The sequence below is a fragment of the Gouania willdenowi genome, chromosome 7, assembly GCF_900634775.1.
Source record: "Gouania willdenowi chromosome 7, fGouWil2.1, whole genome shotgun sequence".
NCBI lineage: Eukaryota > Metazoa > Chordata > Actinopteri > Blenniiformes > Gobiesocidae > Gouania > Gouania willdenowi.
The window spans coordinates 20581384-20597488 of NC_041050.1; the positions used below are offsets into that span (position 1 = coordinate 20581384).

General features: G+C 37.9%; 1 protein-coding gene across 1 annotated transcript; it reads left to right on the forward strand.

Moving 5' to 3' along the window:
- Positions 1 to 607: 607 nt before the first annotated feature.
- On the forward strand, positions 608 to 15276 carry sars1 (seryl-tRNA synthetase 1). The gene is made up of 11 exons (XM_028453134.1): positions 608 to 832; positions 3727 to 3797; positions 6027 to 6107; positions 6231 to 6389; positions 7126 to 7269; positions 7365 to 7520; positions 8450 to 8671; positions 8749 to 8878; positions 9176 to 9333; positions 9687 to 9816; positions 13357 to 15276. Exons 1-11 carry the CDS (start codon positions 610 to 612, stop codon positions 13518 to 13520), a joined length of 1638 nt encoding a protein of 545 aa, XP_028308935.1. The 5' UTR covers positions 608 to 609; the 3' UTR covers positions 13521 to 15276.
- Positions 15277 to 16105: the final 829 nt, after the last annotated feature.

Sequence of the window (16105 nt, forward strand, 5' to 3'; positions counted from 1 at the left end):
GGAAAAATTTAAAGGAATTAAAGTACAATTGAATATAATAGATATCTTACAAAAGACTTCAGAAAATGAAGTTGTTTATATATATATATATATATATATATATATATATATATATATATATATATATATATATATAAACAACTTCATATATATATATATATAAACAACTTCATTTTCTGAAGTCTATATATATTATATATATATATATACAGAAAGTATAAGACGTTAGATATTCTGAACCAAATTCCATATCAGTGGCGGAAATGCACCATTTGGTTGTTTGCCATCCGCCATAAAACTCTAAAGAAGAAGATTATTATTATTATTATTATTATTATTATTATTCATTTCAATTTTTTTATATTAACCGATTTGTTTCTTTTTTTAATCAAAAACCATTTATTACGTATGAAAAAACATGCAAGAAGAAGAAGGATCCGGTGTCACGGTCTGAGTTTACCTCCGTACTTAGATTACAACCCTAACCCTAACATAATCCAATAAACAAATAAAACACGTGTCCGTTCACTTTGAAAACAAAAATTTTGTTTTGTTTTTTTTAGCAAAAAATAATTTTCCTGTACTGCGCATGTGCGCGCATGCGCATATATGTGCATATACAAACTCAGTACAAGAAACCGGCCCTTGAAAGTATTGGGCACTGACAGTGGTATTGAGTACGTGTGCGTTGCAGTCATGGTGCTCGACCTGGACCTCTTCAGGACCGACAAAGGCGGTGACCCAGAGCTGGTCCGTGAGACCCAGAGGAAACGTTTTAAAGATGTCAGTTTGGTTGACAGGCTGGTGGCTGCCGACACGGAGTGGAGGAAATGTGAGAGATTCTATATTCTGCCATGCGCTAAATGCTGAGTCCAAGCTAATGATGCTAACGTTAGCTAGGAGGAGGCTTTTCCATTTTAAGTAATGATTGCTGTAAATTAAATCAGTGTGTTAATCTACTCGGTCTGCGGCATTTAAGGCAAAAATAATAATTAAAATGCAAATGTTGAATAAGCCGTCAGGGTAACCCGGTTTACAACCTTTAGTATCAGTATCGGTTCAGATCATTTAGTTAGAGTATGGGGCAGGAGAGTGAAGCTAACATGAACACGGCTTTGTATTCATCGACAACGACGAAGCCGAGCCAGCATTGCGCTGCTGCTCTGCTTTATTATCTTTGCTATACCGGTGTCTGAGATTGTACATGCGCATGCGCGCACATGTGCACTACCGGGAAATGAATTTTTGCTAAACAAAAAATAATTCATTTTTGTTTTCAAAGTGAACGGACACGTGTTTTATTTGCTTGTTGGATTGGGCTGGGTGAGGGTAATAATCTCAGTACGGAGGTAAACTCAGTACGTGACACTGGGTAGGAACGTGCAAACTGACGCAATCCTTGGAAGTGACGTGTCACATCAGCGTCAATCTGATACCACAAAACCCAAAATGGTTCTGGCCCGGTACTGGTAGCATTTAGGGAGATACTAAACCCGGAAACATTTCGGAGATGGAGTAAATTCTACCCCGTACTGTATGCACATGCTGTAATATCACCAGTTTATCATTGTACCAGTTGTTAGAGCTACTATCTCTACCAGGGAGCAAATATTTATTCCTGGTTATTGTTTTCCAGAGTTTAATAGGGTTGTATTTATTGGCGAGTAGTTCCTACTGCATATTAACAAGTTTATAAATATTATTTTATTATTGTGCATTGTTCCTGTTATGAACATATAAGTAGTCTTCATCTGAATTAGGTAAACTTTTAAATAATAATTTAAAAATCGAATAAATATTAAAAATATAACTGGTTTCTGAGCAGAAGGAACTAGTCGCTAGTAAATGAAGCCCAATAAAACTGTGGAAAACAATAACCAAGAATAAATATTTGCTCCCTGGTAAAGATAGTAGCTCTAACAACCGGTGCAATGATAAACATGGTGATATTACAGCCTGTGCATTCAGTATGAGGCAGAATTTACTATGTCTTCAGTATGTTAACCCTGTCCAGGGTCAGGAAACGGGCAGGTAGCATCACTGCAGACCCCTCACACCCTGCACACAATCTGTTTAAACTCCTCTCCTCTGGCAGACGCTACAGATCACTGTACGCCAAAACTACCCGCCATAAAAATAGTTTCTTCCCCCAGGCTGTCACTGTGATCAACACTAACCAGTCATAGAGTGTCAGACCTGTTACTGTGAAATAACCATGGAACTAAACATAACCCTGGATTAACCTGTCACTGTGAATGTTCATGGACATAATATTTTCATTTAAATGTTCACCTGCACTACTCATCAATGCACTACTGCACTATTATCTTATTATTATTGTATTGTTATTTTTATTTAGTTTGCACATATTAGTCTAACTACTCTTATATTTATGTTTATACTTCTTTTTTATTTATTTTTCTTTATTCTAGTTGATTGTTATTATTTAATGTTACACTATCTGAGAGAGCACAGGTCACCAAAACAAAATCCTTGCGTGTATTCATACACTCTTGGTCAATAAAGTTGATTCTGATTTTGATGTTATGGGGTTTTAGTGTCCCCCCAGCATTTATTAAGAAAACTGCCTCTAATGGGCTGTGGGACAATAAATATGTATTTAATGAAATACAGTTACATACTTATCATACCCAGAGCAGACAGTGGTCCCTTGTATTACATCCATAAATTATCCTAAGTTTGACATGTTGAGTAATACTTTTCTATCAAACAAATCAGCATAAAAGTTTAATGTACATACTTTTGAAACATGTTCCTATAAAGAAGGATTGTTTTAAAAATAAATAAATACAATACCAATTTAAAGATAAAACTTTATGTTTTGAATAATACATTTTAATAGTAGGTACATATTTTACACATGATTTGGCTGATGAATAATTTAAATCTGGTCTTTTTCACCTCTCTTTTTAACTAAGCTTTGATGGTCTCCTCTGATGTCCTTATATTGGTGAGGGAGAAAAAAAACTGATGCATCATCATGAGGATATTGTTTGGATTTAGAAAAATTGCGGTCCTTATAATCATAATTGAATTGTGTGGTGCCGAAAGATTCCCACTCATAGGCCCTCATTTATCAACGTTCCTACATTCAGATCTGCTCGTATGACGTGCATTCGACCAGAAGTTGAGATGTTGACAAGGACGGTGAGAATATTGTGTCCAGGATGGAGCACAACTGGTCTGCACAGACTTTAAGTGTGCGTGAAAGGACACCATCTGGTCCTGCTGCTTTATTCACCTATAGGTGCTTTAACTGCTGTCGTACCTTTTCAACTTCGATTATGACGGGTGGACAACGGTCCTCATGACTAATCTGAGCAAGAGATGACAGAATTCATGTGTAGATGAATACTTGTCACTTGAAACTCATCAGAATACACTTGAATCTTTGTTAATTCATACCTGAGTAGCAGCCTGTCTATTTGTATGTTCTGTTTAAGTTGTTTGAAGGGCACTTTTATCAGCCAAAGGAGTGTGGCTTAAGTCATGAAGCTGCCTTCACATGCTATATTGCAAATTTCTTAGTGTACAATAAAGTGGTGTGCTCTATACCCTAGAAAATATGGTGCTTAATATATTACATACTAAATAAAACACAAGCAAACCTTTCTGTTTGGTTTTATGTAACGTAAAGCCGTGTCATTTTGCTGCCAACCTGACACAGACAACCGCTTTGATTGGACCTTGCTTTCCTGCTTACAGGCCGCTTCTCTGCAGACAACCTCAACAAAGCCAAGAATCTCTGCAGCAAGAGCATAGGAGAAAAGATGAAGGTAAAGAAACTAAAATCACATATCGTTCTAGACTACTTTTAATAATTTTTAATTAATAAGGATTAGCATAGAGGGTCCCCCTAAGAAGTTTGATCCCACTCCTGCGGTGGAACGCTGGCTGATTTCTAAGCGGTTGGATATCCTGATATATGGGGTAATACGTCATCATAGCACCCTGAATGTTTAGGGAAAAGTTATTAATGTTCTTTTGTTTCTGAACCAGAAAATTTTGAATAAAGTATAGTAATAAAGGTAAGCCTCTTTAAGCCCAAACACGCTTCATCCAGACGGTATTCACATCCATGCATGCACATGTAGAATGATCCGTTGAGTTATAAACATCATGAGTAGCTTCATGTGCGCTACATCTGATTGAAGCGACACTGTTTATATTGGGCGGTGCATACAGACAGCATCGGGGTCCCCAGACAAAGACGGAAGCATCCAAGCAAATCGCCTGTATTAAATAGATGGTGCGACTGATGTATGTGTTTCTGGGTTTTGCAGATTAAAAAAAATGTAAACAACCTGTGCATGCCTTGGAGTTCCTTTTGTGTCCCAGTGTGCAACAATTATTACGACGGTACCAATTAAAAAAAGGAAAAAACAGAAAATCCCCATGCGTTTCATTTCGCGCCGTAGGAGAGCAAAATTACACGTCGGGGGGCTTCTACGCTCAACAGCGCTGGCAAAAAGCCTGCTCTTTCTCCTCCTTGCTTTTCCTCTGTGACTCTCACACAGGATGGATATCATACCTGACCCGTTAAAAAAGGTTTAAATGCATAAAAAAATACCATAATGTAGTAGTGGCGTATTTTACTAAAATCTAAATCATTTAAAATGTGTTTTCTGCTGAGTGATTTTTTTCGTCAGTGTTTTCCTGAGCATTTCTATCTTTATTTACACAATATTCATGCAAACTTTCTCCATTTTATTTTCATATAATGTCCTGATATGACCTTGAGCCTTAAATAAACATTTGGTTTTCTTTACATTTAAAGCTCTAAATGTATTCAATTCTTGGTTGTTTTAAAAACAGGAAAGAGTAGAACCTGTTGAGATATTTTACTGTGCAAAAACTACCAAACACATCTTCTTGACATGCTGTACATACATCTTTTCTAGTTACTGTTAATTGAATGGTTAGCCTTTTCATGAGTATATACAGAGATGCTTTTAAACTAAATCTTAGCTTGACATGTGTCAAGTAGATTAGATGCTACTTGTCCTCAATGCTGGGCAATAAATCGATATTTTGATTTATTTCAATATATTCATTAGGGGTGTCCCAATCCAATGTTGATATCGGTCCGATATCAGCCAGACATATATTATATTTATTCAATTGTAGAATACTGTATGTTGAAGTTTAACATTTATGTAACCAATTGTTTAATAATATATGGGTCAGTTTTTCCTCATACCTACTGTTGCTGACTATTGTTCTCTGTTTGAGTAACATCACTTGATCAAGCCTTTTCTAACTACCATATAAGTATTAAACGTGTATATGATTTGTGCTGATATTGTATCAGCCAATACTCAAGGCTGCAATATCGGTATCATATCGGAAGTGAAAAAGTTGTATAGGAACATCCCAAATATTTATAAGCACAATATCACACGGGACAACATTGTTCATATTGATGTACCGTATTTTTCGGACTATAAGTCGCACCCGATTATAAGGAGCACTATCAATGAATGGGTCTGACTGGGTCTATTTTCATACATAAGGCGCACCGGACTATAAGGCGCACCGATTTGTTATTATTATTATTATTAAGACGCATTAAGTGAAATAAAATAGTCAGATAAGTCAAACTTTATTCAACTCATTAACAATAACTCAACATTGTTCAGGTTTAACACATAAAATACAGAACAATACACTCACTTTTTCAGTTCAGTATGTTGAAGCACAGTAATTAATTTCATACATAAGGTGCACCTGATTATAAGGCGCATTGTCGAATTTTGAGAAAATTAAAGGATTTTAAGTGCGCCTTATAGTTAAAAAAATATGGTAGTTCATTTTGCATTAAAGCAATACATTTTTTCCATTCCAAATCTGAGCCCTAATTGAGTGAGTTTATTTGTGGTATATTAAAGGAGGTAATACAATATGTATTCCTGGAATACTGGTTCTTCCTGCATGGCAGCTCTGTCAAAGAGCTAAGACTTTGAAAGAAGAGGCTTTTAACTGTCAGTGACCATCTCTTCCTGCAGAAAAAGGAACCAGTTGGCAAGGATGAGGATGTTCCTGAGGATGCCTCGGCACTGGAGTCACTGACTGCTGAGACTCTGTCGGTATGATGACCCACTCATTGAGCAAATTATGCGACTTGTATTGTGGACATTTTTTTAATGCAGTTAAACTATTTTATTGAAAGACCGCCCCAAATCAACAAACCACTTATTTTTTTGTGGTAGGCTTTGACTGTCACCCAGATCAAAAAGGTGCGCCTGTTGGTTGAGGAGGCAGCTGAGAAAACTGACGGTGAGAGGATAAAGCTTGAAGCAGAGCGCCTTGAGAACCTGAGAGAGATTGGCAACCTTCTACATCCGTCTGTGCCAATCAGCAACGATGAGGTGAATGGAAAGCGCTCACGCACTTTCTGTGCACAATGAGCCTCAAAAGTTGCTGTTCTGTCTCTCCACAATAAAGATTCCTAGATCACTGAAACGGGCACAGAATCTGTATCTTTTTCTTTTTCGGCTAAGTCAAGATATACCCATTTCCGCATCGCATTTCCATTTAGTTTTTCATTTTCCTTCCATATTGAGACAACTTTACTGGCTATTAAACTTTCAGAAATCGGACCCAACATGCTAAATAAGGTTATTAGCGTTCACGACTGTTATTAACTTTGTTTTTATGCTATATATGTTCTAAAGAACAAAGTGAGTTACAAATACTGAAAAGCTCTGTGTGGTACTGACAGACACCGATTAATGTGGTTTTTACACTCACTGGCTCTATAACCCCGTAATAAGCCATAGTAGTCTGCCACCTTTAGTGGTCTGTCAATTTGTCCGTTTCCTCCTTATCTCCAGATTGGGGAGATGGTTTCTGAACAACAGGCTCTATTGTCCCAAAACATGCATGTCGGGTATTTCTGTGTCATGTTGGAGCCCAATATTAAATGGAGAAAGAAAAAAAAAACGTATCTGATAGCTTTTTGCACTTGATAGGTAAATTGTATTCTGGACATCTAGCTTCACATTCACACATGGCTATTGACAAATTAGATCTGTGGTTCCTCATCTTTTGTCATCTAACCTAACCAGATGAAACAATAGGTGCTGTCTGATTTCTTCCATTTAGGATGCTGACAACAAGGTGGAGCGTACCTGGGGTGACTGCACTGTACAGAAGAAGTACTCCCACGTTGACCTTGTGGTCATGATTGACGGCTTTGATGGAGAGCGAGGAGCTATTGTAGCTGGTAGCAGAGGTTACTTTCTGAAGGTGAGTGAGCTCCAACAACTACCCAACTGAATAGAGGTGAAAACATACCTACGCACTCTTGCAGAGTCACTAAGCAGTTGGTGTGTTTTCTTCAGGGTCCCCTAGTGTTCTTGGAGCAGGCTCTGATTAACTACGCTCTAAGAATCCTCCATAGCAAGAACTACACAATGCTTTACACGCCCTTCTTCATGAGGAAAGAGGTCATGCAGGAGGTTGCTCAACTAAGCCAATTTGATGAGGAGCTTTACAAGGTATGAAAACTTTGATTGAAGCACTTCATGCTAATTTTAGCTACTAATGCTCTAAAACAATATCTATGGTCAAAACCTGCCTTGCTTAAAAAAATGGGCTGCTCCCTCTCAAACTGCAGCCCGGTTGTATTGCTGCTTCAAATTAACTCGATGCAAATAATTTGTACTTTCTTAAGCCAGTAGCATGCCTCTTTTATTAGGTTCCACTCTGAGCCTACAGTGCTTCAGCTGAACACTCGGCCCAGACTAAAAACTGGAAGTATGGGAGATGACATAAAGCGCATGGCATTTTTGGTGTGCAGGAGATTTGGCTACAGACAAAAACCACCAAAAGCACAGCAACTTGTTACTGCTTCATTGTTCATTGTTGTGAAAGAGCAAACAGAGATGGCAGAAGTCCGAGACTAAACCCATGTGAATGCACCCTAAGAGGCAAAGTGATAACATGTAATTATTGTGTACAAACCTTTGACAAGGAAATTCAAGGTGGAGAGAACATTGCATTTCATTTGCAGTGTAGACGTGGGATGGTGTGGGTCTTCTCTGCTCTGCAGCTGGGAGTGCTGCGTGCGGCTACTATGAACCTGACTTCCTGTGAGTTTTTGGCCAGGGGAGGGGCTCAAGGCAGCACCCGCTGCTCGTTGAGGACAGAAACTATAGAGTCATACGTGATAAGTAGATTTTTTGGTAGTTGCTTTTTTTTTTTTCTTTTTTTTTTTTCTTCGAAAAAAGTTGTTAAGAGGAATTGAAAAGTCGCAACACTGCAAATAACTCCAGTCATGTGCGTTCATTGGGATAGCGGTGGATTTGAACATTCCATTCTATGCCTAATGTTATTATTTTCATGTCGGGTATGTAAAGGATAAGAAAAATCATTTCAGATTTACAAAATCTTTGTACCCCGCTTTACTTCTTTGTCATCACTGTAGGTCATTGGCAAAAGCAGCGAGAAGTCGGACGACAGCTCCATCGATGAAAAATACCTCATTGCCACCTCTGAGCAGCCAATTGCTGCTTTTCTCAGGGACGAGTGGCTTAAACCTGAGGATCTGCCAATTCGGTATGCTGGCTTCTCCACTTGCTTCAGACAGGAAGTAGGGTCTCATGGCAGAGACACACGTGGAATCTTCAGGGTGCACCAGTTTGAGAAAGTAAGTGTTGAAAAGTTGTTTTTGTCCTCTTAATGGGCTTCTCTTTTTGTCTCTGACCTACATGTGTGTCGTTGTAGATTGAGCAGTTTGTCTATGCCTCACCGCATGATGGCAAGTCCTGGGAGATGTTTGATGAGATGATCAATACTGCAGAGGAGTTTTATCAGACATTAGGAATACCTTATCGCATTGTAAACATTGTCTCTGGTGAGTACAGTAAAACCATTCCATGATGAACTATTGTAGATTCATCACAAAATACAAAAATGCTGTTACTTATGTAAAAAATAATTACACTTTACCAAAGTTGTGAGCAGAGTTGATGTAATTTTAGTCACACATGAGCCTGATTGAAGCTCTAAGATTTCTCTGACCAAATGTTGGATGCAAGTGCCGTATCAGAACATCCCATCAGATCAGCATACATCCATCGTTGCTTTTCTGTTAGACTTCAGCTTAAAATACTTTTCAAATGTGAAAAAAGTAACACTTATATGGTTGTAGGGGCCCTGAATCATGCAGCTAGTAAGAAATTGGACCTGGAGGCTTGGTTCCCAGCCTCGGGTGCTTTCAGAGAGCTAGTTTCTTGCTCAAACTGCACAGACTACCAGGCCAGACGCCTCCGCATCCGCTATGGACAGACTAAAAAGATGATGGACAAGGTGAGTCTTTGGTTTTTCTTGGGTAGTGTTCCCCATTCTGTGATAAGACCATATCTGACAAAGCCTGACTTTTATAGCAAATTGACTATATTTATAGCACTTTAAAACCATTGAGGTAGCCCCAGTTTCTTGACGACATCCGCTCATTCTCCCATTCACACACCAACCAAGTTTTAAGTGTTTGATTTGTGTCATTTATCTGCTGCATTCTGTTTTTTTATGAACTCTGAAAGACACATTAACATTCAGGTTGTAAGGACAATTGTAGTTTGTTGATGCTTTGGTTTTTAAAAAGTACCTAAATATTTAGTTGGAAGGAATGCTTTACTTTTTGTTTTCTCTGTATTTTATAGGCTGAATTTGTGCACATGTTAAATGCCACAATGTGTGCAACCACTCGTGTGATGTGTGCCATCCTGGAAAACTATCAGACTGAGGAGGGCATTGTTGTTCCAAAGGTCCTCCAGCCATTTATGCCTCCTGGTAAGCTGACCGTGTTTAGATAGAAAATCAAGACAAGGATTAACATTCATGCTTGCATCTGTTTTGGACAGTGATGCTAAAAACCACAAGTTCTTTTGTCAGGATGTTTTTCAGACTTCAGTCTCTATCGTTGTCAAGTCATCCTCTTAAAGTTATAGCTGACTTATAGTCTCAACAAAGTCAGGGGCCTCATGTACACAGGGTGTGTTGGCACAAACACTCAGCGTAGACTCTTCCAAGCTAAAGTTTAGATGTATCAATATTTAAATGTGCGGTGTCTTACACAGCTGGGCAATATGAACAGAAATTAAAACTTTTTTTCTCTCAAAATGGCAACATGCTATATCCATTTTTATTTATTTTTCAATACAACCTTTTCAGAAAGAGGATTCTATGCTAAAATCACTGGTGCAAATTGCCACACAGGCACCTTTATGCACATTATCAACATGTACTTATTTTGGTGTAATGTCAACGCGTGTGTGTGTATGACTTCGACCTTAAACTTGGTCAACGGCTTCCAAATACCTCAAGTGTGTGCATCTGTTATTTTGGAGTAATTTGGTGTTGCAAAATGTTAATTTTAATTTTAAGATTACTGCTCCCTCTCGGTATTGAGCGTGCTACTTCTGGTTCGTATGACGTCACTATGTTGCAGCTTGTTTGGGTTTAAAAATGTCTTTGTACTGCTAAAAGTTATTTAAGTTAATAGTTCATGGTTATTTAAAACTAACCCAGTGAACCCAAACTTCCTTTAAGTAAACCATATAACTGTTCGCGTTAGTGAGCAATTACACGCTGTTTCACTAGAGTCGGTATTGAACTCAACCCGTTCAATAATCAATCTGGAAAACTGCAGATTCTCTGTGGTGCCGCAAGTGGAAGCTAAGCTCTGACCACTCGGTTCGAAGGTAAACAATGATTTTTGTTGGGGAAAAAAAAACAGCCGAATTGTAGATATTACAATACAATACATAAATTCAGAAAAACCCAACAGAAAAATACAAAAATACACATGACTCCAAAAAACATACATTACAAAAAATTTTAAAATAATTACAAAAACAAACACATTTATAAAAAAAAATGCACAAAAACATACATTACAGAAAAATACACCAAACAAAAAATATAAATGTGAGTTAGAAAAAACAACAAACACATTTATCATGCACATGTCCCATAGAATTAAACCAGGGAAATTGCACCCGCAAATATACCCCTTTATAACACAACAGAGTACAACGTATGTACACCTCTTTGTACATCCACCCAATACTCATTTGGCCACAATTGACATCTCTACTTAAGCTCCCACATGAATGCATACTTAAGACGGGCACTGTATTAGTACAATAACCAGACATCTTAGGTAATGAAAGCAGCAAATAAAATTGCTGAAGTATGTTTTTTTTATTTTTTTATATCACCTAAAATAGAACTCCTGAAATGGCATCAGTTATGGGCAATTCAGCTTTTTTGGCACACTGATGCAGGGAAGCTGATACCTGACTGTATGCCTATCCTTTCGCATTGTCTAATTTAATGGTTTTTTTTTTTTTTAAGTTTTACGTCAACGTGATTCAAGTTTGTTTATATCCTTTCATATACTGGCATGTTTGAATTTCTACTAAGGATCGACCGATGTGATTTTTTTTTTTTTATTAGGGCAGATAAGATACAGAATTATTAATCAAGGAAACTGATGATCAATATTTGCTTCTGGTGTCAAAATAAGGTTTTGGCGTCTTTACAACTTCAGCATAGAGGATTTTTATTGCAACTTTAATATTTTTCTATTGTCTTGCGTTCAAGAATCGCAGCACTGTTTCACAGAGCAGTCCTCTTTCCTTTCAACCAACATTAGCCTGATACAGTGCCTGAGTTAGAGGGAGCATTAAAAAAATATGCACTCGCACCAACACGACCAGATTAAGTTCTGACTGGCACATCCTGAAAAAAACACTGGTCGCATGTGCAGCGTTACATGCTGGGACAGCCCTACATGCACAATCTCTTCTTTTAAATGGGACGCACCCCAATTGGATATCCCTGTTGGTCATGGCCTTGTGATGGGTGATAACCAGCAACAGCATCAATGGCTTTTTGTCTTAAAACTACAACATCTGGAAACTAAAAACAGACCAAAAGAAATGCAAAAAATATGGAAAAGTGATTATTAACACATGCAGACATATGCTACCAGGATTCTCACTGATAATGATAGTCCAAGCAAGAATACTGTGAAGGAAATACATCTTTATTAAAAGGTAAGGCTACTTTCCACAGAAACTCCATTTTACTGTGTAGTTTTTATAAGATTACACCTGTATCTAACCAAACAAATGTATTTTAAATGCACTTTAAAAACTAGCACAACATGCTGATATTGTGCCGGTGATAAGAGTGCCATTGAGGCATTTTGCACCAGTGATTTTAACCCAGAATATTAAAAAAACTTGATATCCCACCTATTGCTAATAAGCGCTTTTTTTTTTTTTACTGAATTATTGCAGTTGTGTTGCACTCAAAAATACACAATAAAATCAGAAACAGATTATGAATTTCTTTAAACATTATAAAGCAAATTATTTAAAGTGTAACTAAACTTGTGGGTTTTGTGCATTTAGGTTAGAAATCCCTCCCCAAAATAATGCCTTGGTAATGGGAACGAGCACATTGCAGGTGTTGCATGCAAACATCTGCAAAGATGTAGATGTTTGCTTCCTAGAAGGAACAAAGGTATGGATCCAACCAGAGCCGTTTAGAGAGAGAATTGCGACAACGTAAGTTCGAAATAGACTCATAGTTCTGGAAGTTATTGACGGGCAATTTGAATCCATTGATTCTGAGTGACATGATTGTGATTTTGAGTAATTTGTCATCAATAACTGCATTAATTTACAATATTTATACCGTACAATGTCATATGCACACATATACAGTACACTGTCATATTCTACTAATGTATTATTGATTAATAATGAACTAATAATGCACATATTAATGGGTTTAGATACGCTAATAATAATATCCAATATGATTATTTAAACGTCTTACCGTTCAGAAGTGCATGAAACTGTCTACTGTGCTCTATATGCTGCAATAGTCAACTGCTGACTTCTGGAACTACTGTGAGGCTCCATGAACTGCCATTATTGTAAAAAAAAAACAAACCATTGGAGTGAACAGAGTTGTCGCAACTCTCTAAACGGCTCTGGATCCAACCAAAATGTTGTCCATCAATTATAAATTGTGGTACAATTAAAAAAAAAAAAAAAAAAAAAAAAAAAAAAAAAAAAAAAAAAAACACACGCATGAAGGAAATACAGTAATATTAAACAGCCCAAACATCAGAAATAAATAACAAAAAGGTTTGAATTTCTGGTTACTGCACCAGCCACAGGAATGGGTTCAGAAGAGCCTGCAATGGCAAAATGAAGGGTCATTCATGTTATGACAAAAAGGTTCAGGGGGTACATGAAACTGTAAAGTTCAGGAGCAATGGGTCTCAAAGCAGAATATTTTGTTTTCCTGTAGGTCTGACAGAGATCATCAAGTTTGTGAAACCTGCTCCCATCGACCAGGAGATGTCCAAGAAAGCAGCAAAAAAACAGCAGGAAGGAGGAAAAAAAAAAAAACAGGGAGGTGGGGACCCAAATCTGCCCAATGCAATGGAGAGCATGTCAGTTAATGAATTGTAGATGGGGGCGGTTTGAGGTGTTTGGGGCCTTAGCCCAACATGGATAAATAACTCTCGAATAAAAAACAAAAACAAAACCATCCTCTATTTTTTAATACATGTTGGCACCTTATTTGCATTCATAGTGTCTTGTGGTATTCTTCTCTGTGCTGCTCTCTCCTGTGTTGTAGCTTGTTTACTGGTGACCGAATGACAGCTTTTTTAAATTTTTTTGGGCTGTAAGGCTGTAGATAGGTTTCCACTCCCATGGTCCCGTGCGCGCGTCGCCATCTTGTGTGGTACTGTAACCTTTACTGGTAACCCAAGTCACCGATTTTAGCCGTGTGTCATGTCGCATACATGCGTCGTGTGGGGTTGCTCAAACAGAGCGAAGCCAGGGGGAAATACAAGACAGTTTTATTGCATTCCTAAAATAATAAAATGTTAGTTGAAAAATGGTTTAAAATTCAGAGGGTTTTGATTATTGCCGTTTTAGTAGAGCGTCTGCCTTTTTGTTTTCGGACGCACAACTTCACAGTTGCCGACACACTTTATGGTAAAATTAGTAAGTTAGTTTCAGCGTGCTTTTTGGATATCGGATTTACAAGAAACTCAGCTAAAAGACAAAAGAAGATTGCTGTTGGATCAGACAACCACAAGCTTAAATGCGCCATATTTTTGAATCCACATAAAAACTGACTGTCGAATATGATTCATAACATAAATCATCAGTGAGGTTTAATTGGCACTGAGAAGTTACCACGCAGGCTCACAGCATGTGCTTACCGCTTTCTCTCTTTTGGAAAAATCCTAAAAGATTTAATTGCTTTACTCATCATTGTCTGAGATCCTCAAAACCTGTAAATATTAGGCAGTGGCTATACGTACGGTTGCCGTATCAATGAACCGACATTCTATCCGTACGCAGCGCCCTTATTTTGCCAGTTTAGGTCACGTGATAGCTCAGTAATTGACCTGTTTAGGTCCTGTCACTAAGACTAAACCTAGCCCTACACACACAGACTTGACAGAGACCTATTCCAATTTTGAGCGATTGTTACCAAGTTTTTTGTTCAAATTATATCTGTTAAAATTATATACTCAAAACATATGGGACTCGAGCCCCGATAAAAAATGACCTGGCGACGCGCCAGGTTGTAGACTGATGACGGCCTCTGATGCCAACCATGAGACGAAGCCTATTGGAGCAGATCATGTGACACCTAAGCCCTTTGAGCTGATGTTAACCTGAGTTCATTATTCATGCTCTGTCCCTCTTCTGTCTGTCTGAAAGGATGCTGTGCTTGCCTATTCCTTTGCTTATAAACCAGTGTAAAAGGGGTCAGTGCATGCATTCTCCTCCCATCCATCTTTTACCACGTATAGCAGCACCGAGCCTCAAACAAACATAGATTTGTTGCCATCACACAGCTCCAGCCTTACATGGTACTGCGGTGTATTGCAAATAATTGGCATGCTCAGCGACATGTTTTTTTTTTCTCTTTTAAAAGCTGCTACAGGTGCTGGTGTGAGAAATGTGGTTACAGAATGTTGGTTGTTTGTATAGCAAAACAAAAATCTGAAACTTGGAGACCAAGAACTTGATTTGTCAGTCTTACCAAATCAAGACCCTCAGATGGATATTTGAGAGCTTCCACGTCACTCCTGATCACAACACTCATTTTAACCAACTGTTTCCAAATGCCATTGTTGAATGGATGCTGATGTCTGTCTGTGCTTGCATTCATGAATTGACACATTAAAAATAATACAGTTCATATTGCAGTTTGTGCATACTTTATTATTGAGTGTCAGCAAGTTGGGAATGCATGTCGATGCTTGTACAAATGCACAGTAACAGAGTAACTCTTAACTGATATCGGTTGATTACTTGGGGTAAAAACAGCCAAGAGCAGGTGAGCTACTGTGGGGGAAAAAAAACAGTAAAATATAGTTCAGGAAAATTCTTGTTTATTCTTATTACAACCCCTGGCAAAGATTATGGAATCACCAGTCTTGGAGAATGTTCATTCAGCTGTTTAATTTTGTATAAAAAAAAGTAGATCAGACATACCACTAAACTGAAGTCATTTAAAATGGCAACTTTCTGGCTTTAAGAAATACTAAAAGAAATCAAGAAAAAGAACATTACAAAGCACCACTAGTACTTTGTTGCACCACCTCTGGTTTTTATAACACTTGCAGTCTTTGAGGCATGGACTTAACAAGTGACATACAGTGCTCTTCATCAATCTTGCTCCAACTTTCTCTGATTGCGGTTGCCAGGTCAGCTTTGCAGGATGGAGCCTTTTTGGACCATTTTTTTCAATTTCCACCACAGATTTGTTTTTTTTTAATTGGATTGAGATCTGGACTATTTGTAGGCTATGACATTGACCCTATGTGTCTTCAAGGAAAGTTTTCACAGTTTTTGCCCAATGGCAAGATGCATTATCATCTTGATAAATGATGTCGTCATCCCCAAACATCCTTTCAATTGAGGGAATAAGAAAAGTGTCCAAAACGTCAACATGAACTTGTTCGATTATTGAAGATGTAATGATTGCCATCTCCCCAGTGCCTTTAACTGACATGCAGCCTCATATC